Source organism: Arvicanthis niloticus, chromosome 24 (genome assembly GCF_011762505.2).
Source record: "Arvicanthis niloticus isolate mArvNil1 chromosome 24, mArvNil1.pat.X, whole genome shotgun sequence".
Lineage (NCBI taxonomy): Eukaryota > Metazoa > Chordata > Mammalia > Rodentia > Muridae > Arvicanthis > Arvicanthis niloticus.
Window position 1 is genome coordinate 3,144,216 of NC_133432.1, and position 21,050 is coordinate 3,165,265.

General features: G+C 49.0%; 2 protein-coding genes across 4 annotated transcripts in view; one reads left to right on the forward strand and one right to left on the reverse strand.

Moving 5' to 3' along the window:
- Window positions 1-21,050, reverse strand: part of Sez6l (seizure related 6 homolog like) — a 169,942-nt gene that overhangs the window by 19,492 nt on the left and 129,400 nt on the right. For all 3 annotated transcript variants that reach the window (XM_076922410.1, XM_076922409.1, XM_076922408.1), the window contains exons 10-11: window positions 6,189-6,385; window positions 1,762-1,956 (exon numbers count right to left, since the gene is read on the reverse strand). In XM_076922410.1, the coding sequence (XP_076778525.1) occupies window positions 1,762-1,956; window positions 6,189-6,385 (392 nt within the window). The remainder of the gene's footprint in view (window positions 1-1,761; window positions 1,957-6,188; window positions 6,386-21,050) is intronic.
- Window positions 13,774-15,636, forward strand: LOC143437564 (coiled-coil domain-containing protein 121-like). The gene has a single exon (XM_076922411.1). It carries the CDS (start codon window positions 14,239-14,241, stop codon window positions 15,538-15,540), a length of 1,302 nt encoding a protein of 433 aa, XP_076778526.1. The 5' UTR covers window positions 13,774-14,238; the 3' UTR covers window positions 15,541-15,636.

Below are 21,050 nucleotides of genomic sequence, written 5' to 3' on the forward strand. Positions count from 1 at the left end.
CACACACATCACCTCACACACATCCCCTCACACACATCCCCTCACACACATCCCCTCACACACATCCCCTCACACACATCCCCTCACACACATCCCCTCACACACATCCCCTCACACACATCACCTCACACACATCCCCTCACACACATCCCCTCACACACATCCCCTCATACGCATCCCCTCACACACATCACACACATCACCTCACACACATCCCCTCACACACATCCCCTCACACACATCACCTCACACACATCACACACATCACCTCACACACATCCCCTCACACACATCACACACATCCCCTCACACGCATCACCTCACACGCATCCCCTCACACACATCACACACATCCCCTCACACACATCCCCTCACACACATCCCCTCACACACATTCCCCTCACACACATCCCCTCACACGCATCCCCCTCACACGCATCACCTCACACACATTTCCCTCACACACATCCCCTCACATGCATTCCCTCCATGTGTAGTATTTATCTGCAGCTATTTCTACCTGAAGCCATTTGTCTGTCTAGCCGCCCATCTGTCAGTCTTATCCTTCTGTCCATTCATATAGCCATCTATCCACCTATCTGACTGTGTATCCGTCCATCTGTCTGTCTAGCCATCCATCTAGATATAGTTTTATATAGATATAGAGAAAGATTATATGCCACATATAGTTGTACATTAACTACCATATATATATGTGTATATATATATGTATATATATATATAAATATGTGTGTGTGTATGTGTGTGTGTGTGATACACATTGTATATTAAACATATGGTCTATAACTCTGTCTTATCTGCATACACATCCATGTCTAGGATTACACACACACACACACACACACACACACACACACATGCACACACACACATACACACACACACATACACACACACACAGATACAACTGTACATCTGTACATAGAGAGACACAGAGAAATACCTACATAGGAAATGCCAGTAACCATCTATGTACAGACCTGGTCTATCTGTACCTATCAACCCATCTGCCTATCTGTCCCTCTGTCTATCTGTCCATCCATCCATCCACTCACCCACCTACCTGCCTGCCTGTGTTCATCTGAGTGTGCCAGGAGCTACAGGCACCACACATGTGTGCGTGACTGACTGCAGCTCTTCAGTAGAGTTTCCTGTGTTGCCCAATTGCTGTCTTTCTCCTTACGTGGCCCAGCTCCTGCCCTGTCCCTTCCCATCCCCCTTATCACGTGTTATTATCAAACTGTTCTGATTCTGATCTTGCGAAACAGGAATATCAAACTGTCATCCGGACATCCCCTGCAACAGGGTTGGGGTTGGGGCTTTGATGCCAGGCTCAGCTCCTTTCCTTGTTGTAGGACATCAGCGAGAAGCCAGCAGCACCCCCCTTTCAAGACAGGGAGCATGGTTGCTACTCATGGCTGGCCCTGTACTTCTGGGGCAGCACCCTGGAGTCAGCGGGGAGGACGCTAACTGCCTATGGAGCAGGATGGTTTGGCTTTAAAGAGTCAACATGGCTTCCACACAGGCTGGACACACTATGGTTTGCTACAGTCCCCACTGCCCCCTGCCACCCTCTACCCAATGAACTTTATTTATTTGCATTTCTACTAGGTTGTAGGCACCAGAGCCTGGGGTTCTAATAGAACTATTCAAGAGAGGAAACCAGCTCCTACCTCAAGCACGTGTTCTTACGAGGGGTTTTCACCCAATGACGTAGGGAGAAAAAAACAGCCAACTTACTTTTTTCACAAAACGGGGGGTCGCTGCTCCAACTGAGGTCCCATTGGCAGGTGAGGGTGTCGCTCCCCACGATGTCGTAGCCAGGGTCGCACTGGTATGTGATCCGGGCTCCCCTGACCAGCTCTGTGTGAGAAGTGGTTTTCCAGCCGTTCTGAATTTCAGGCAAGTCTGAGCAGGAGTCGTTCCGTGACACCTCTTTAAAACAAAGACATCTTCCTTAGGTTTGGGAGAAGCCGTTTCAGACTCAGAGTCAGGCGCGCTCCACCTGCCTCCCGAGCCTGTGGAGGATTAACTCACGGCAAGACAGTTTACCGCCAGTGAAACCCAGTGCGGTGTATCTGTATCGCTGGAGAACATTGGTCACACGGGGATACCCAAAGGCAGCACTGAGCACTGGTGGCATCCTCTCTTCCTCCTCCAAAGCCCTATCACTGAGGTGACAGTCCAAACCTTACTCTCAACTGTCCTTGTGCTGGAGTGCACAGTGAACAGATTGGAGGCAGTTTTATGTCCTTCTAGAGACAGCAGCACCCTTGACTGCCCAAGGAAAGTCACCCAGAGCCTCTCCCCAGGATGTCATTGCAGTTTATTTGGAGAAAGAACCTCTCTAGGCTGTCTGCCAGAAGGGGACAGAGAAATTTCTTCTAGAGTGGCTGGAGGGGACGGGCGCAGCTATTTTTAGGTTTGGGACTCAGCTGTCTTTGCTGGAAGGAGGATGGAGAGGGAGAGATGGGTGGACACTGTGGGCTTTTTCTGGCCAATCGCCTTCAGACAGAAAGATTTGACCATCTGACCCTCAGTAGGCACTGCTGTGCCACACCCCTGTGCAGACCTCTGTCCCCGCTCTGGCAGGAGTGACATTCAGAGTTTACTTTCTTGGCACCATTCTCTACTTGGGTGGCCGTGGCTGAGACACCTACACTAGCCATTCAGTTTCCAGAAGCTGCTACCAGGAAAATGGAAATTCTGTTTTCCCCCGGCAGACACCATGGAGACACCCAACTGCTCGTCTTCCTCTTGTTGACACTGCTGCAAGGAAGGAGACTGGTCCAATAGTCAGACAATTCTCTCTGCCTCTGTGTCTCTGTTTCTGATTCTGTTTCTCCCCTCCTCCTTCCCTCCCTCCTTCTTTCCCTCCCTCCCCTTCCTCTTCCTTTCGTTCTCGTTGACTTTCAGGGGTCTTATGTAGCCTCTGTCAGCCTGAACTCACTGTATATCTGAAGGTGTCCTTAAATCTCTCACCTTCATCTTCCCCAGTGCTGGGGTCATAGCTCTGCACCACCAGTTCATTTATGAAGTACTGGTATAGAACCCGGGCTTCATGAGTCTCTCTTCCTTTTTCCTTCCCTCTCCCCCCCCCCCTTTTCTTTTAAGATAGGATCTCACCATGCAGCCTTGTTTGTCTTGCTATATAGACCAGGGTGGTCTTGAGCTCACAGAGATCCACATGCATCTGTTTCCTGAGTGCTAGGATTAAAAGCATCCCCCACCATGCTTGGCTCTTAGGGATTCATTCAAGCCAGAGCCCAGGCTGGTCTTTCCTCTCTTTTAAAGAAGAGGTGCGGCTCCAGTCATGTCTGAGCCACACATTCCCTGTCACTGTCTTCTACTGCAGAATGAGGTCAAGAATCATGACGCTGTCTATCCCACATGGCACGGAAACATGACCGTTAATTAACACAGGCATGGCTCTGATGAGATGTATGCACCTCTGCGTATTTGATTATGGGTCTGTGAAGGCCTTGGCAAGCACTAGGAATCTGAACTAATGACTTCAGGTTCATGGCCAAGCCAGCACCAGAGTCTAACCAATCTCTGGGCAAAACAAACGCCCAGAAGCAGCAAACATGCAGCACTGTGGTGGTCTAAATAGGTTTGGCTTCCATGGACTTATGTGCTTGAATGCTTGGTCATAGGGAGTGGCACTATTAGGAGGTGTGGTTTCGTTGAGGTAGGTGTGGCTTTGTTGAGGTAGGTGTGGCTTTGTTGAAGTAGGTATAGCCTTGGTGAGGTAGGTGTGGCTTTGTTGAAGTAGGTGTGTCCTTGTTGAGGTAGGTGTGGCTTGTTGAGGTAGGTGTGGCTTTGTTGAAGTAGGTATAGCCTTGGTGAGGTAAGTGTGGCTTTGTTGAGGTAGGTGTGGCCTAATTGGAAGAGGTGTGGCCTTGTTGGAGAAAGTTTGCGACTGTGGGGGCAGGCTTTGAGGTCTCCTATGCTCAAGCTACATTTAGTGTGGCACCCAATCTCCTGCTGCAGCCTGGGGATGCTGCCATGTTCTGGCCATGATGATAATGGACTGAACCTCTGAAACTGTAAGCCAGACCCAATTAAATGTTTGCCTTTATAAGAGTTGCCTTGATTGTAGTGTCTGTTCACAGCAATAAAATCAAACCAAGACAAGCACCATGTGCCAGTTTCCTGTTCACAGCAGACATCAGCAGTCAATCATTTCACTGGCTTTGAATCAAGTGGAACCCTCCAGTCCTCAGTTCAGCACTGCAGGGAGATCTCATCCCTTAGGTTGGAGTTCATTTACTATCCCCTAACTAGAGGAGCGGACAGGTAACATGCGTGACAGGACCTGCTGACCCTGAAAAGTCACAGCACACTCAGCTTCACACTCAGTGTGCAAGAACACTTTTCAGAGACACTGCCAAAGGACACTGGCCAGATGCTGGGGTCACCTTGATCAACCACAGACGGAGTCAGATCTTGGCCATTTAGCTGATGCCGTTCTGTAAGATTGGCTCGGGCACTGGGCAATGGAGGAACCATAGGATGACTTCATCTTACAGCCAAGAGGGAGAGGGAGGGAAGCTCTGGAGACAGATGGGAGCCAAGCCACTAGAATCCCTCCCTCCAGCGGGTACCCATCAGAAATGTATCCACCTGTGCCCCGTGAGAACTGCAGCAGTAATGTCCTCGGACATTTGCAGCATAAGAAGGGGGAAAAACAGGCCCAAGAAGCAGACTGGAGAGGATGGATGCCTGCCTTAGCCTCTTGGAAAGTCATAGAGGAGGGGGAGGCAGATGAGGATGAAGGATGCCCACCAGCTGAGAAGATAAGAGTAACTGCCTTTATCTGAGCATGTACCAGGCTCCTGGGGCACTTCTGGTCAGAGGCAAGCCTGTCAGCTTAGATACCAGAAGGGCAGATAGGAAAGTCGATGTTGGGTAGAGGCCAGAAATTTCCCAGGCCAAACACGTGGAACCTTTATTCATCCCGAGGGGGCTCCATGGAGGGGATCAGGGGCTCTGCCGGATGAGCTCTCTGTTTCCTTGCTGCATCCTGGTAATGAAGATGCCTCGATACTTTCCAGGAGGAGCCAGCACAGACCACAACCCACCAGTTTAATCTTGTTATCAGGGTGTGCAGGGCGTCCTGCCATCCTGGCCATCAGAGGTTAATCATCCTTCTCACTTTCAGGAACTCTGTGTCTAACAAGAATATCATAGAATCGGGGACTTGGAGAACTGGGAACGAGGCTACCTGGATGTGACTGTCAGCTCTGCCCTGACACATCAATCCTCCATCCTCTGGGATCCAGGGTGGCTTCTGCCAGGCTGGGACGGGGGCAGGGTTGGGTCAGAGGCTCTGCTGAGTGAGCGGGGTGTCATGGTGTCCTACCTTCCTGACTGCTGTGGGTGGTGGCTAACCTAGCCAAGGGAGTGTTCATGGAAGGATGTAGAGACATGCTCGGATCTAAGACATGCCATGTAAGCGGGGAATATGGATGGATGGAGGCAAGGAAAGAATGCAGGGAAGGCAGGGAAGCTGTCCTACCACTTGCTAGGAAAGGGCACTTCAGCTGCTATTGCTGTTGTTGGTGATGCTGATAGAGGTGGTGGTGATTATGGTGATGATGGTGGTGGTGATGATAGTAGTGATGGTGGTGGTGGTTGTGGTGATGGAGAGTGGTGTGGCCCTGTTGGAGGAGGTGTGTCACTGTGGTCATGGGCTTTAAGACCCTCCTCCTAGCTGCCTGGAAACCAGTCTTCTAGATGAAGATGTAGAACTCTCAGCTCCTCCTGCACCATGCCTGCCTGGATGCTGCCATGCTCGTACGTTGATGATAATGGACTGAACCTCTGAACCTGTAAGCCATCCCCAATTAAATGTTGTCCTTTATAAGAGTTGCCTTGGTCATGGTGTCTGTACAGCAGTAAAAACCCAATTGAGACACTCAATATTTCTACTTTACACACATGAGATGTTCAAAGTGGCTCACTGACTCTGAGAAGGTCACACAGCCTTCCACAATGGTGCTAGGACTTTATGGTCCTCATAACTAGAGAGCTTACCCTTCTAAAATCACACACGACAACTATGCCAACGCACTAACAGATTCAGCATCCACACAGATGTACCCACGGGAAACCACCATGCATTTCCTCCAACACAAAGGAGACTGAAGGGTTGGGATACCTACCTATATAGTTCATGATAAATCCCTGGCCCTTGCCAAAGATGAGGCCAGCGGGGTCCGAATGGAACTGGATGGTGAGGTCGGGTGTGGAGGAGTACAGCTTCTGAGGGCTGCTGTTGCCGAAGTATTGGCCCAGGACATGAGGCACAACCTCGTCGCCATCATAGATGGTCAGGATGTCGCTGTTACTCAGGTTCAGGCTTGATGGGCAGAGAGAAGGGGGTGGGGGTCACTGGAGGTTCCTGTCTGTCTGTCTGTCTGTCTGTCTGCATAAACACCATGTCACCTTTTCAGGGACACAGAATTCCTTCAGACATGCTCTGTGTCAGGCTGCAGGCTGGGACACAGGGCTGGAAAGGCCTAGACAGCAAATGGGACCAGGACACACTGCTCCCTCCCATAAACATGACAGGCAGATCTGCAGGCGGATGGGTTCTAGAAGAGACCTTTATAACGTGGCTCTCCCCAGCTGGGTGTGTGAAGCCAAATCCTGTACAGTGATGGGCTGGCTTCCCGATCCCGTTACCAACACTGTTTGATGGTGCAGTGGAGTGTTGGGCATGGGGCTACGTGCTGGGGATGTGCCATGGGACACTGTTCTTTGATGCAGGTGGTGAGGTCACCTGATGTTTCCTGGTTCTCCAGGCCCTGCTGACCACAGCCTGCCTGTTCATGGGAGAAAGGGGAACTGCTTCTTAATATTCCTCAGAATCAACAGAGTTCTCCCTTGTGATGAACAGTGAGGTGAATGCATCTACAGGACAAGGCCTTGTCACTGACATTGCAGACTGAGGTGGAGATTACTGACCCACAGGGCAGGTTCAAGCCCAGCCTGCTCAGTCTGCCTGATCCTAGCCCACTTGTATCCTCCCAAATCACCAGATGTAGCCAGTCTCACATCTTGTGCATCAGGCCAGCTTCATGAGCCCCTCCTGTGCCCTTCCCAACCCACAGGCTCCAGCCTGGGAGCACATCTTGTACACCAGCCTAGCCTGCTGAGTCCACCTGACCCTATTCCCCTCCCCCACCCCCACCCCCGCCCTCGCCCCAGTTTCCTGGCACCATATCCAACCTCCAGACCTAGCTAGGGTCATACTTACTGTGCTTCATTTCGGTCTGGTGTGTCACTGGATGCTAGTCTACCCATGCCACATCCATTTTCAGATGTAGCCCAGGTCGCACATCCTGTGCACTGGTCCAGTCTGGAGAGTCTCAAAGACCCTAGGAAGCTTGCACTCCACCCAGTCTCTAACCTAGAGTGGGATGGAGTGTACATTTGTGCTCCTGTGCAGCCTGGTGACATCCAGGAATCTTGCCTGTCCACAGTCCCCAACTCTCAAGACCGACTTTGGTCTCAGAGTTCATGTGCCTGGTATGTGCCCAAGACCCTGCCCGTGCCATTCTTAACTCCCTGACAGAACTCACGTGCCAATGCCTAAAGAGATCCCACCATCGGTCCCATTGCATGCTTTCTTGCTCACTTCTTAATTGGAATCATCCCCATTCCTCCAATCAAAATTGCCCCTGAGCAACTGAAGGAGTTTCTTACCAGCTACCCATGTCTGACTGATTGAAGTCAATCAAGCTTGGGCAACAGCAGAAACCAAAATCAAAAACCCACAAGCAAATCCCAAACCAAGCTTGTCATCACAGAAGCTGACTAAAATCTCATGTCAGACACATAACCGACCATGAAAGTCTACATATGTCCAGGTCTTATCACAAAACCGGAACAATATGAAGGGTCAGGACAGTATGTCACAATCACACCCCACCCCTCGCAAACCCACCATAGACTAGCTCTATAATAAGAATTACCTAGATGAACTCCAGGACATAGAATTTACAAGAACGATTATGAAATTCATCAAAGTACGCAAAAGATTTAGACAAAACAAACAGCTCAATGAATTTAGAGATTAGCAGTGAATAACGTGATAGCCAGGGAAAACACAATGAATGGATGATGAAGACAATTTAGGATTTAAAACTCAGGTCAAGTAAAGAGACAGAAGTACTGAAGAGAGCTCAAACCAAAGTAAGGATGTATTTGAAAAACCCAGTAACCTAATGAGAGGCACAGTGGAGAGACTTGTAGGTGAAATGGAGCAAGAAGAAAGAATATCAAGACTTTATCAAGACTAGATAAAGTAGAGAGAGTAGACTGACACAAACTATTAACAAATTTAAAAACACTCAAGGGAATTATAAAGGAAATTCAAGATACTGGGAAAGCACAAAATCTTGGAATTATAGGCATAGATGAAGGAGAACTCCAGAGCAATGGCACAGACTATGTTTTAAACTACATCATAGAAGAAAACTTTCCCAAACTAAGGAAAGATACTTCCATACAGATACAAGAGACACACAGAACATCAAAGAGATGGAACCAGAAAAGAAACTCTCCACAGCACAGCACTAAAAATACAAAACAGAGAGAGGATATTGGAAACTGCAAGAAGGAAATAACAAGTCACATATAAAGGGAAACCCAGAATAACAGCTGATTCCTCAATGGGAACATTACAAGCCAGAATGCCCTGGTACTTCAGGTTCTGAAAGATCGCAGATGCCAAGCTAGGCTACTATATCTAGAAAATCCATTTGGCAGTTGAAGGAGAAAGGAAAAAAGCGTTCCAATATGATAGAAACAGGCGAAAATAATCCATGTCCACTGAAACAACTCTACACTGAATAGTGGAAATGATACTTTGGATCTAACAGAGAAATAAACATAGCCAAGACAGTATAGACAAGAAAATAAAAGTATAATTATTGAAATATAAAATAGGACTAAGAGCACATACACACTCACACATACACAAATACTCTCATACACTCTCACACATACATATATAAACACACATGCATATTCACATACATAGACACACACTCTCTCACACACAGAAAGACATACAACACTTACACAAACACAATACTCACACATACACACACACACACATACACACAAGCAGAGGCAGGATCGACACATCAACACATACTTTTCTTTTATCCCACCCCCCCCTCTCTTTTTCCCTCTATGTAGCCCTAGCTGGCCTCAAACTCACACAGGTCTGTCTGTCTCTGCCTCTAGAGTAATAGGATTAAAGGTGCCTCCAAACCAGCACCATATACATTTCAATAATAACTTTAAATACGAATGGCCTCAACTCTCTAATCCAAAGACACAGGCTGGCCAAGTGAATTAAGAAACAAAAACATCTACAAGAAACTCAACTTGCCTTCAAAGGTAGGAACCACCTTGAAGTGTAAGGGTGAAAGAAAAAAAGGTACTGCAAGTAAATGGTACCAGGGAAATAAGCAAATGCCGCCATCTTATGAGACAGGATTCAGTCTAAAATAAACCAGATTAGGTAGAGAAGGATGCTTCGTTTTGTTAAGAAGAATTAACCAAAAGAACATTACAATCCTAAACATATACACATTTAATTTCACAAAAGGTCTACTATTGTTTGGGGAGCTGACAGAAGGCAGCTATCATCCTTGCAGCCATCTTGAGCCATATCCCCTGACAAGAGACTTGTTTTCAATAGCCTACAACTGAGCACACTCTGATAACATCTTGTTTTATATACCCAGGATCTTCCCTTGGGTGTGTGTGACTTAAAGGTGTGTGACTTAAGGGCGTGGCTTAGAGATCAGATTTAGAGACAAGGCCTAAGGGCATGACTTGAAGGTGTGACTTGAGAAGTCAGACTTATAAAAGGCAAGAGGCAGACAGAAGAAAGGACTGGAAACTTGGAACTTGGAGGCACTAGGGACTAGGAACTCGAGACTTGGGACTTGGACTAAGAACAAGAAACTTGGAAAGAGAGAAGAAGAGAGACTTGAGAATAAACGGGACTGAATCACACTCTGTCTGGTCTCCATTCATTGCGTCCACCCTCACTCTCTCTCTCTTGCTGAACCCCGACCTGTGGACTGGAGCAGCAGTAGGAGCCGGGATAATTTAGCCCTCAAAGCTTGGGGTAGTGAGGGTTCCAACATTTGGCAGAGCAGTCCCCAACACTATTGGACTTAAAGACACAGGTTAACTCCAATTTAGTAATCAATACCCAACTCTCTCCAGTAGGCAGGTTACCTGAACAACAACAAAAAATATACAGAGAAACATCGGCATGCGGTGACATCATACATTATACAAAGCTAACTGTTATCTACAGAGTAGTGTTCCACCGAAACACCAAAGAACACATGTTCTGCTTATTGGGCAATGGAAGCTTCTCTAACGTACACCACATCCCAGAATAGAAAACAAAATCCTTACAAATAGGGGAGAATGGAAATGAGATCATGCATATTCTATCTGACCAGGATGCTATGACGTCAACAACAAATGACTCTTGAACTGTGAAAACTCATGGAGATTAAACAATGCATTAATGAGTGATTAACGGGGGTCGAAGAAGAAATCAAGAAAGAAAATTTAAAAATCCCAGAATTAAACGAAATCCGAAGACCACAATGAAGCGTCTGGGACACGTCAAAAATGGTCTCAGGAGGGAAGGTTTTAGCTCTAAGTGCTTATGTTTAAAAAAAAAAAAATCAGAAAGAGCATGAACAAATGATGGAGCTGAAGAGTCTGGAAAGATGGGAACAAACCACACCCAAATCCAGGAGATGGACCATATAATAAGAATCAGAGCGAAGGTCAATGAAATGGAAAGAAAGAAAACAGTATGCAGAATCCACGAATCTAGGAGCTGGTTCTTTGAGAAGATAAACAAGATTGACAGACCCTTCTCCAACTAGCCCAAAGAGGGAGAGGACCCAGATGAAATGAGCTGATGAACATTGCTACAGACAACAAAGAAATTCAACATACTATGAGAGAATATATCAAAGGTTAGAAAACATCAAGTTAAAGAAATGGATGAATTTCTGGGTTCATCCGAACTACCGGAGTTAAGCCAAGAAGAGATCAACAGACCCAAAACAAAGAAGATGGAAGCAGCAAGGAAAAGCTTCTCACTAAAGAAGTCCAGACTCAGATAAAAAGATCCGTAAGCAATGGTTAAGTTATTTTTTAAAGAAAAGAAACCGAAGGAGTGCCCTCAAATTCTTCCTACGGAGCCAGGATCACTCTAATTCTAAAGCCAGATAAAGGCACAGCAAAAAAGAGAAAACAAGCCCGTATCCCTGGTGAATAGAGATGTCAAAAACCCTCAGCAAAATACTTGCAAACTGAATAGAGACTTATATGGGAAAGATCATCCACCATGGTCAAGTTGGCTTAATCCTAGAGGTGTGGGGATGGCTCCACCTACAGAGATCAATACATGTACTAAATCATACCAAGGGGAGAAATACCAAATGCCCACCATAGAATCAGAAAAGAACTTTGACAAAATCCAACACACCTTAGTGGTGGATGTCCTAGAAATAGATAAATGCTGTATATAACAAACCCACTGGGACCCCAATGGAAGAGCTAGGGGAAGGACTGAAGGAGCTGAAGGGGGTTGCAACCCCACAGGAAGAACAATATCGATTACAGATCACCCAGAACTCCCAGGGAGTAAACCACCAGCCAAAAAATACACATGGAGGGATCCATGGCTCTAAATGCATATGTAGAGAGGATGGCCTTGTCTGGCATCAATGGGAGGGCAGGCCCTTGGTCCTGTGGAGGTTTGATGCCCCAGTGTAGGCGGATGGTGAAGTGGGAGTGGGTGAGTGGGTGGAGGAGCACTGGAAACACTAACCACAGCAATATGCACAACAGAAGGAAATTAAAGGGATACAATCAGCAACAAATTATCTTTATTTCCAGACGTTACATAGTATACACAAGAGATCACAAAACATTCAGTCAGATAAACCTCTAGAACCGGAAAGAAATGGAAGCTTTCAGCCAAGTGGCTGGATACAGAACCAACTCACGAAGTCAGCGGCCTTCTGTATGCTGATAATTAAAAAAATTGAGGAAAAGATCATGGAAACACCCCCATTCACAACTGCTTCTAAATGTCTAGGAATAAACCTAACCAAGGCATTGAAAAGCTTCTATAATGAACTTCGCCACTCTGCAAAAGGAGACTGGAAAGTCACTAGAAAATGAAAAGAAATCTCATCGTAATATTTGAACTAGTTTTGTGAAAGTGACCCCTCTACCCAAAGAAATGTACAGATTTCCTGCCATCTCAGTCAAAAATCCCCATGACGATCTTCACAGAAATAGAAACTAAGGTCCTAAAATTTATATGGAACCACACAGACACCCTCCCCATCCGCTACCCGCATAGCTAAAGCAGTCCTGAGCTAAAAGAACAGTCCTGGCGAGATCACCATTCCGGGTCTAAACTGAGACCTGGCGGGTGGCTGATGATGCGGAGGGGGAGGTCAGGGGTCACAGAAGCCTGTACTTAGATCCATCACTGAAAGACAGTATCCCAGGTTCCTTCCTTCTCTCTCTCTCTCTCTCTCTCTCTCTCTCTCTCTCTCTCTCTCTCTCTCTCTCTCTCTCTCTCTCTCTCTGTTTCCTTTGAGATCAGGTCTCACTGGGTATCGGTGGAAGCAGCTCTAGAAGTCAAGCTGGCCTCAAACTCACAGGGATCTCTCTGCCAGCCTATGCTAGCACCTCCCAGTGCTGGACTAAAGGTGTCTGTTGAGTCCTTCCCTTCCCTGTGGCTTCTTCTCATTGTCTTTCACTCTTTCTTCACCCCCACCCCCTTTTCACAAGTCCTGGACACCGAGTTGCTGTCTGCGTCCACAGCACACACACAGCAGGGCTGAACTGAGACCCAAGCTCGGGAACAGGGCAAGAGATGAGGTCATTGGTGGCACACAGAACATCAACTATGCATGGCCTATCCCAGAAGGCTCCTCCTGAGTCTCCAGACAGCTGGACATGTCTCCCTGCTTCCTGCTGCTCCCGTGGGTCTCCTGGCCAGGAAGGACTGAAACCTCCTGTCCCACAAGTCAAGTACCCTCTTCCTGGGGAGGGGGTTCCTCAACTGTTCTTCACAGCAGGAGAGCCAGCCAGTGCAGTGGCCATGCTTTGAGGGAGGAGTCCTCGGCTCTGCGCAGCTGCTGTTTGTGGGAGGTTTCCCTCCTTCATGTCCTTTCCTAGGCTATTTGCTCCACACTCGGGGCCTTCTCAACACGAATTGCGGCACTGAGGTGGCTGTGCAGGATGCGATTTTGAGGCGGCTCTCCCTTCCTGAGAAACTGAGGTAGCTGGCGGTGCAAGCCCCACCCTTCCTATCAGGAGGACGCTCATGTCACAGGGAACTCAGCGGGCACCAAGGGTGTCCAAAGCCTGTGGAACAGACCCAGACTGTGCCAAAACTCCACACTGCGAAGCAAAACCAAGAGCCTGGAGGCTCCAGGCCCTCGGTACCTTCCCTCCCTCCCTCCCAGCCCGCATAGTGTAGGCCACGGGTGCAAAGGGTCTTCCGGGCAGGACTGAAAAAGCCTGGATGCTCTCCGCCATAGGTGCCAAGCCTCTGAAACTTTTCCTACTTTGCTGAACACAAGCTCCAAGCCCAGGGTCCACCCAGGCTCCGCCCTCACAGCCTCTACAGGCTCCGCCCTCCCAACCTCCAGGGTCCCTGCCTACCACCTGGCAGGTATCCTCTTTCCTCCCCCCACCCCCATCCATCTCATGGCAGGTCCGGCCCTCTTTCCTACAGGTCCCGCGCTATAGAGCCCCCGCATTACAGGACCTTCCATCAAGCCCCACCCATCAGACCACGCCTCCTATCTGGCCCCACCCTCTCCTGCAGCCCTCCTGCTAGCCTGTGAATCCCTTGCTTCCTGAAATCCTCTTACTGGGCCTTACAGGTCAAAGAATTAGACTCCCAGAACATTCCACATTCTGAGCCATCATTGTGCAGAGAACCCATTTGGTTCCAAGACTTGGACAAAGATGGTCAGCAATGTTAGAGCCGGGACAATGTAGGGAAAGTGGTGGCTTACGGACAGGGACGATGGCTGGCTGGGACTACTGTAGCCTGCAAAAGGTGCTGAGCATCCGGTAGTGGAATCTGTGAAGAGCAACACCCTGCCCTCAGGAGGTGAAAGGACTATGGAGCCCCAAGGTCACAGTTACCCAAGCTGGAAGACTAGGGGCAGACGAGCTACCATCTTTCCCCAGAGAGAAGGAGCCAAGATGTCAATATCCGCTGCACTCCCTGCTCAGCAGGAAGAGACTCTTTTCCTCACACCCACATACAGGACTTTCCTGAGCAGGAAAAGGGCCTTGTGTGACTTCAGGGTGAGATGGCCAGAGCTAGTCCTCAGAGAACAGGAGGAACAGGAAGAGGATTCATCCTGTGTAGGACTCCCTTCTCTCGACAGAAAATCCACAGACGTAAGCTCCTGCTCCTCAGGGGTTAGCATCAGTCTCAAAAACCAGGAGAGCAGCCACAGTGAGTTCCAAGATTCTCAAGAACTCACTGGCCTTTCAGAGGCTCCTCATATAACCATTCTCAACAGCTATCTGAAACCAGAGTCAATGACACGGCTGGAGAAGAAGGTGAGGAGAAGGACCCTAGTGGTCATGAACCAGATGGAGCAGGAGAAGGAAGCTGCTAAATTCCGGAGGGCAGTGTTGCTGAGGGACACTAGGGAACTCCAGGATGAAAAGGCTTATGAGGAAGCAGAAAAAAAGCCGTTCTTGGAATACCTGACGAAGAAAAGCCAGGAAACCCAGGAGAAGTATGACTCCCTGTGGAAAGACTACATCCAGCAGTGTCAGGAGATCAAGGACAGGAGGCGAGAGTTGGTCTCTACCTTCACCCCACACACGGCAGACCTCCAGAAGCAGCTGAAGGAGAACAAGAAGCTTGGGGCCAGCTTGAAGAAGAAGCTGAAGGCTCTGGAGCCCATTGCATGCATAAAGGAGAGCCAGGACTGGGAGATAAAAGCCTTAGAGTTGGAGAAAGCCAGCATAGTAGCTGACATCCCTTTTGTGGACCGAGAGGCACACTTTCAGTTCCTGAAGGAAAAGGCCGCCTTGGAGAAGCAAGTGGAGGGTCTGAACCTGCTGGAGTCTGGAGAGGAAATCACCAGGGAGCTGAAGAGGAAGACCAAAGCCTGGGTCACTGCGGCCAAACAGGCTCATGAGGACTTCTGCCGCGAAGTCAACTCTCACAACAGGCAGCTGCGAACACAGCTCTGGCAGCTGGATCGGGAATTCTGTAAGCTGGAGGCCAGGAGAGAGAAGCTGGAACGGCGAAAACAGCGGTGGAAAGAGCAGCAGTGGTACCTGGAGGCTCTGACCCGGGGGAGGGCACGCCTGCTGCGGCGGGAGCACCACAGGCAGCAGCAGGAGCACCCAGCACTGGGCCGTCTACTGGGTGCCAGGCCGAAAGTCAATCCTAAGTAATGGCTGCCGTGTCCCAGGAAGCAGACTGGAGCGGAAGCTGGGGCACTACACAGAGAATGACGATGCTATCTGATAATGCAGAGGACAGAAGCAGCAGGGGACAGAGGGCTGAGCTTCTCAGAGGGGCAGAGGGGTCCTGGGCTGGCTTGTCTCCCAGGCGTGGCTCCCACACAGCACCCCAAGGGCTATCCTAACCGGAAGCTCCAGAGCACGGGGAAGCTTTGCTCTTCAGAAGCCACACCTTCCATGCCCCTGTCGCAGTGTAGACTTCGGTGCTCAATCCCTGCTCTAGTGTGGCCTTCACGACGACAGGGTGCATTCTGTAAGGGGCACCTTGCACACAGCCCATCTCACAGTACAGCATCGGTGTCTTAGGTGGGTGTGGGGTGGCATTTGGGGAACTGGGTTCTTTGTGTTTGTGTCTGGCTGAGGCTGGATTGTTTGCAGAGCTGTGGGTCGTGATGCCGGGCATTTGGGCCATGTGCTCCATGTGACAAAATACAGCCAGCTCTCTGAGTCCTGGGCGTGGCTCCAGGCAAAAAGCCTCAGCCTTACATTGTAGAATTTTACCTTTTACTTATCTATAGCATGAACTCATTCAAAACTGTGCTAAAAATGAATTGTTGAATGTACCTTTGGCTTACAGAGTTAACTTGCACATGAAATGTTATGTTCTTAAGCAACGTTATTGAAAAACAAAGTCTACCCGTGATTATTTAAAATAAAAGTCTGTTTATCATGACCCAAGCACACAGCGCTTTCTTTTTTATGTAGAACAAATAAACCTTGGGGGACTCAAAATGGAAGCCACCTGTACCCTTGAAGGCTTGGCTACTCCATGCAGATTGCTAAGGGATAAAGGAAGGAAGCCAGCCTGAAATCCTACCTGGAGCTATGAGATGACCGTGAAGTCCAAGACAGGCAAGACTGGCCAGTCTCCCTTGAACCTCACCCAGCTCCTGCAAAAGCAATAGATGTTTGATGCCTGTTGTGCTTGGATCTCAAGAGGCTCTACATGGATCTCTTATTTAATTCTTATTGAGCACCTACTGTGTGCAGGGGAAGGTGGCACCTCCACAAATTCAACATAGTAGGACTCTGGGGGCTCCCGGCTACTTGGAAATGTTTGGGGGACAGGAATCTAGGACCTACATCCTGAGACAAAAATCAAAGCAGATATCTGCAACAGGGAGAGGCCGCCTTGGGGTGTGGAGGAGGAAACTGGTGGACATGAGGAGGACTGACTGGAATCTCCCCAAAGCTGCCACTGGGCTAAGTCTTCATGAGGTGCTGAGACAAGTGCAGGGTGAGCTACTCCTCAGTGTCACATGACCTGCCAGCCTGCAGCAACCCAAAACAAAAGCCTATTTGTGATTATTCAAAATAAAACATGACAGCAAGAGTCAGAGGGCACAGACAAGGGTCAGAGGGCACAAACAAGGGTCAGAGGGCACAGACAAGGGTGAGAGGGCACAGAAAAGGGTGAGAGGGCACAGACAAGGGTCAGAGGGCACAGACAAGGGTCAGAGGGCACACACAATGGGAAAGAATGTGGGAGTTGGGGGTGTGACAGGGAAGGACTTTAGATCAGAGTTTCGGTGTTAGCTGTCCATCTCACTGGGCACAGGACACCTGGAGGGTTTAAGAGGGAGTGGCACATTGGCTTCCCCAGTCAGAGGCCATGAGGTCTAGCAGGTGGCCGTGTCCTTGTGTTTGAAGCTGATGACAGTTGTCCCCCTGCCATCTCCTTCCAATCCCTATGTAGCATCTACCGCTGTGTGTGCTGGGTCCAGTGGTCAGAGCTGGGCAGCAAAGAATCAAAAGTCAGTAAGCAGCCCCCCTCCATGGCCTCCACATCAGCTCCTGCCTCCAGGTTCCTGCCCTGCTTGAGTTCCTGTCCCAGGCTTCCTTCAGTGATGAACAGCAATGTGGAAGTGTAAGCCGAATTAACCCTTTCCTTCCCAACTGGCTTTTGGTCATGGTCTTTCTCACTGCGATAGTAATGCAAACCAAGGCAGGACCCTAACTCCAGATTCTCCCGTTTCAGCACTGGAAGGGGCCCCTATCACCTGGCCCTACGGGAGCCTATAGGAGCCATGCTTTCCCAGAGATCATTCCAACACTTTCCTTGGGCTCGCACCTCCATTTTTCTTGGCTCTGAAAGTTACTGGTTAACCGACACGTTGGGTCCCCTGCACACTGCATGAACTGCATCTTCAAGTCTTGTCCAACTTGGCCTTACCCCAGGCACATCTGTGTCCCATCCCAGGGCTCTCAGCCTTCACGCTGTCCTCAGTCTTCCTCAGTTCCTCCTTCACCGGAGCACCCAGCCCTACTGGACAACTGCAAACAACTCCTGACACCACACCTAGCTTCAGAGAAACAATGCTTCCCATGACAGAATAAAAATGTTCACGCTGCCTCCCACGCTGGAGGACTGTTTCCACTTTGCAGGCAGGACAACTGGAGGTCAATCAGAAGAAGCCACCTATGCAGGCCACAGGAGACCTAGGGCTCAAGGCAAGTCTGTCTGTCTGTCTGTCTGTCTGTGCTGAGCCTGGCATCGCTTTTCTTTTTCCTTATCTTCCAAGACAGGGTTTTCCCTGTGTAGCCCTAGTTGTCCTGGAACTTGGTCTGTAGACCAGGCTGGCCCTGAACTAAAGCAGCCTCTGCCTCCTAAGTGCTGAGATTAAAGGTGTGTGCCACCACTGCCCAGATGAGCCTGGGCTCTTAACTCGCAGATTACACTATTCTGTGAGAAAAGTGCAGGTCCATGTCTCCAAGAAGTGTGGTATGGGACACCTGGAGGCCTATGTGTCAGAAAATGGGATCAAGGAAGCCACACCACGGGGACTGGTCTCACTGTCTGCAACGGCAGCAGCCCCAATTCCCACATAGCCACAAACACAATGCAATCTGCTCAGATGCCAGTGTTGTCTGCTCTCTGGGGGACACCTAGCTCATCTATTATATATTCCTCGGTGACAATTAACTTTGTTTCATGGATTACTGTTAAGAGTAACCTAATAAGCCGGGCGGTGGTGGCGCACACCTTTAATCCCAGCACTTGGGAGGCACAGGCAGGCGGATTTCTGAGTTTGAGGCCAGCCTGGTCTACAGAGTGAGTGCCAGGACAGCCAGGGCTACACAGAGAAACCCTGTCTGGAAAAAAACCAAAAAAAAAAAAAAAAGAATAACCTAACAAAGCCAGCGTGAAACCCTGTTAGTCAGGGTGCCTTTATTTTGGCAAGTAAGCCATCTGTGCTGTGTTTTGGAAGAATTTTAGAAGCACTCTGAAAGATAGGAAAGGGGGGTGGGGAGGAGGGGCTGGTATGGAGTGGGGATATGGGGAAAAGGTGAGGCTTGTGACTATGAGGCTGGAGTTTGCCTTCTGCAGTGTACACAGGAAGAAATGATGGGCCAATGGCCCTGTCTTCCTTTATCCCTTCCAGATATCTGTGGAACCCATACATAGGTATCCTGCCCCTGAAAGGTTGTCCAAGAGGCATCTGCAAGCTGATTTAGGCAGGCAAACATATGGAAGAATGCCGAAGCTTATGCCCTTATTTAAATATGAATTATATACATGCAGACGCATGATTCATCCGTCAAATGGCTAATTTCAGCGGAGAGGCAAGCCCATTTACATGCAGCTTTAGGGCACTCAAAAATCAGCTGGCAGTGGAGCTGGGTTGTAAAAATAATAAAACACAGCCCACACAGGGCAGCCCACTTGCTTAGTCCATTATCCAGTGATATCCAGGGTTGGGTCTTGGCCACTTTCTGCCTTGTCAAACAAGGTCCTACATCCGCCTCTGGGCTTCCACAATGTGTTAGTTGGCTGTGATCACATTCTGACAAGAAGCTACTTAAGGGAGCATGGGTGTGTGGGTATGTGGTTTTGCCCCCTAAGTTAAGAAGGGACACAGTCCATCTTGACCAGGAAGCAATGGCAGCACAAACTGGAATCATCCGGTCACACTGCTTCTGCACTCAGGAAGTGGAGTGTGGACAGGAAGTGGGGCACTCAGGAAGTGGAGTGTGGACAGGGAGTGGGGCACTCAGGAAGTGGAGTGTGGACAGGAAGTGGGGCACTCAGGAAGTGGAGTGTGGACAGGAAGTGGGGCTTACTGGTAAAAATCTCAAAACCTGATCCCTTTCCCCCAGTGACTAACTTTCTCTGGGTAGGCTCCACTTCCAAAAGCCTCCACAATATCTACCTAGCTGGGAACTAGGTAATCAAATACACAGATCCACAGAGGCCACCTCATAACCACTCCATAGCGTCCCGTCCCTGATGCCCATATGAAATGCACTCAACTCAATGCCAAAAGTCGCCAGGGTCTTTAAATAATCCTTTAGCTGTGAGCTAAAGTCAAAAGGCAAATTCTGTATGTCTACTTCACGATGACAGAGTGAGTGTGTTATTCTAAATAGCAGGAGGGAAGGCAGGGCAAAACCAAACAAAAACAAACAAACAAAACCAAAACCAAAACCAAACCAAAAAACAAACCAAACTAACAACAAAAAAAAAAAAAAACCCAAACAAAACTCAGAGCAGAGTAAGACAAACCTAGCTGGGGAAACCCCAAACCCTTCAGCTTCATGTCAGCCATCTGGGACTCATGATGGAATAAACACTTGGGTATCCCTGTCTACTGATTGGGTATCCCTGTCTCCTCCAATTCTACCGCCTGTAGCTCCCACATCCTCTCTTGGTTTGCCTCTTCTCTGTCTGCACCTTTCCTTGGCAGATGCCCCATGGTCTTGGCACTTCCAGTGTCCTGCAGTCTCCATCATGGCTGGGCGTCTTCCTCTTCATAGCTTCATGCTCTTGCCTCTTGGGCTCTCTTTGCAGAGACTCTGATCCTGCCTCACGTGGCTGGGCTTCAGCGGCTGTCAGGAATCCTGGCACAAGCCTGCAGGGTCCCCTTCACTACAAGGAATCTTTTTAGGCCATTCTTATATCAGGCTCATTTAAAAAGGTATTCCCATGCTCACAAGCCAGAGCCTTCACCGTGGTCTCTTCCCTCCCAGTGCCTATCTTGTTATCTGTTAGGAGCTGACCTTTAGCAGAAAGCGGCTAGAAAGCAGCTATCCACATGCTAGCCATGCCTCCAAGGCTTACGTCATATCCACGTGCCTACAAGGGGCATGGCAAAAGTGTATAAATACCCCAGATTTCCCTTCAATAAAGGACTAAGACTTGAGACTTGATCAGAACCTCTGTCTTGTCTCCATTCCTTGTGTCTCTTCTCCTTATCTCCACTCTCTCTCTCTCTAGACCCTGACCCGAAGACCGGAGCGTCAGTTTGACGCTGGGCAGTGGTGGTGTATGCCTTTAATCACAGCCTTTGAAAGGCCAAGCCAGGCAGAGCTGAGCAGGCTGCAACATAGTAACTATTCAGGCATTGTTAAGTCTTTTGTCTCAAGCCAGGTAGAGCGGAGCCGGTTGCAACAGTTATCCTGTAGAACCAGTGGTTTCTGAAAGGCCCCAGCCTTTGAACAGC

Excerpts from the sequence above, each read along its gene's own strand:
- LOC143437564 (XM_076922411.1), top strand. The coding sequence starts at position 14,239 with ATGGAGCCCCAAGGTCACAGTTACCCAAGCTGGAAGACTAGGGGCAGA.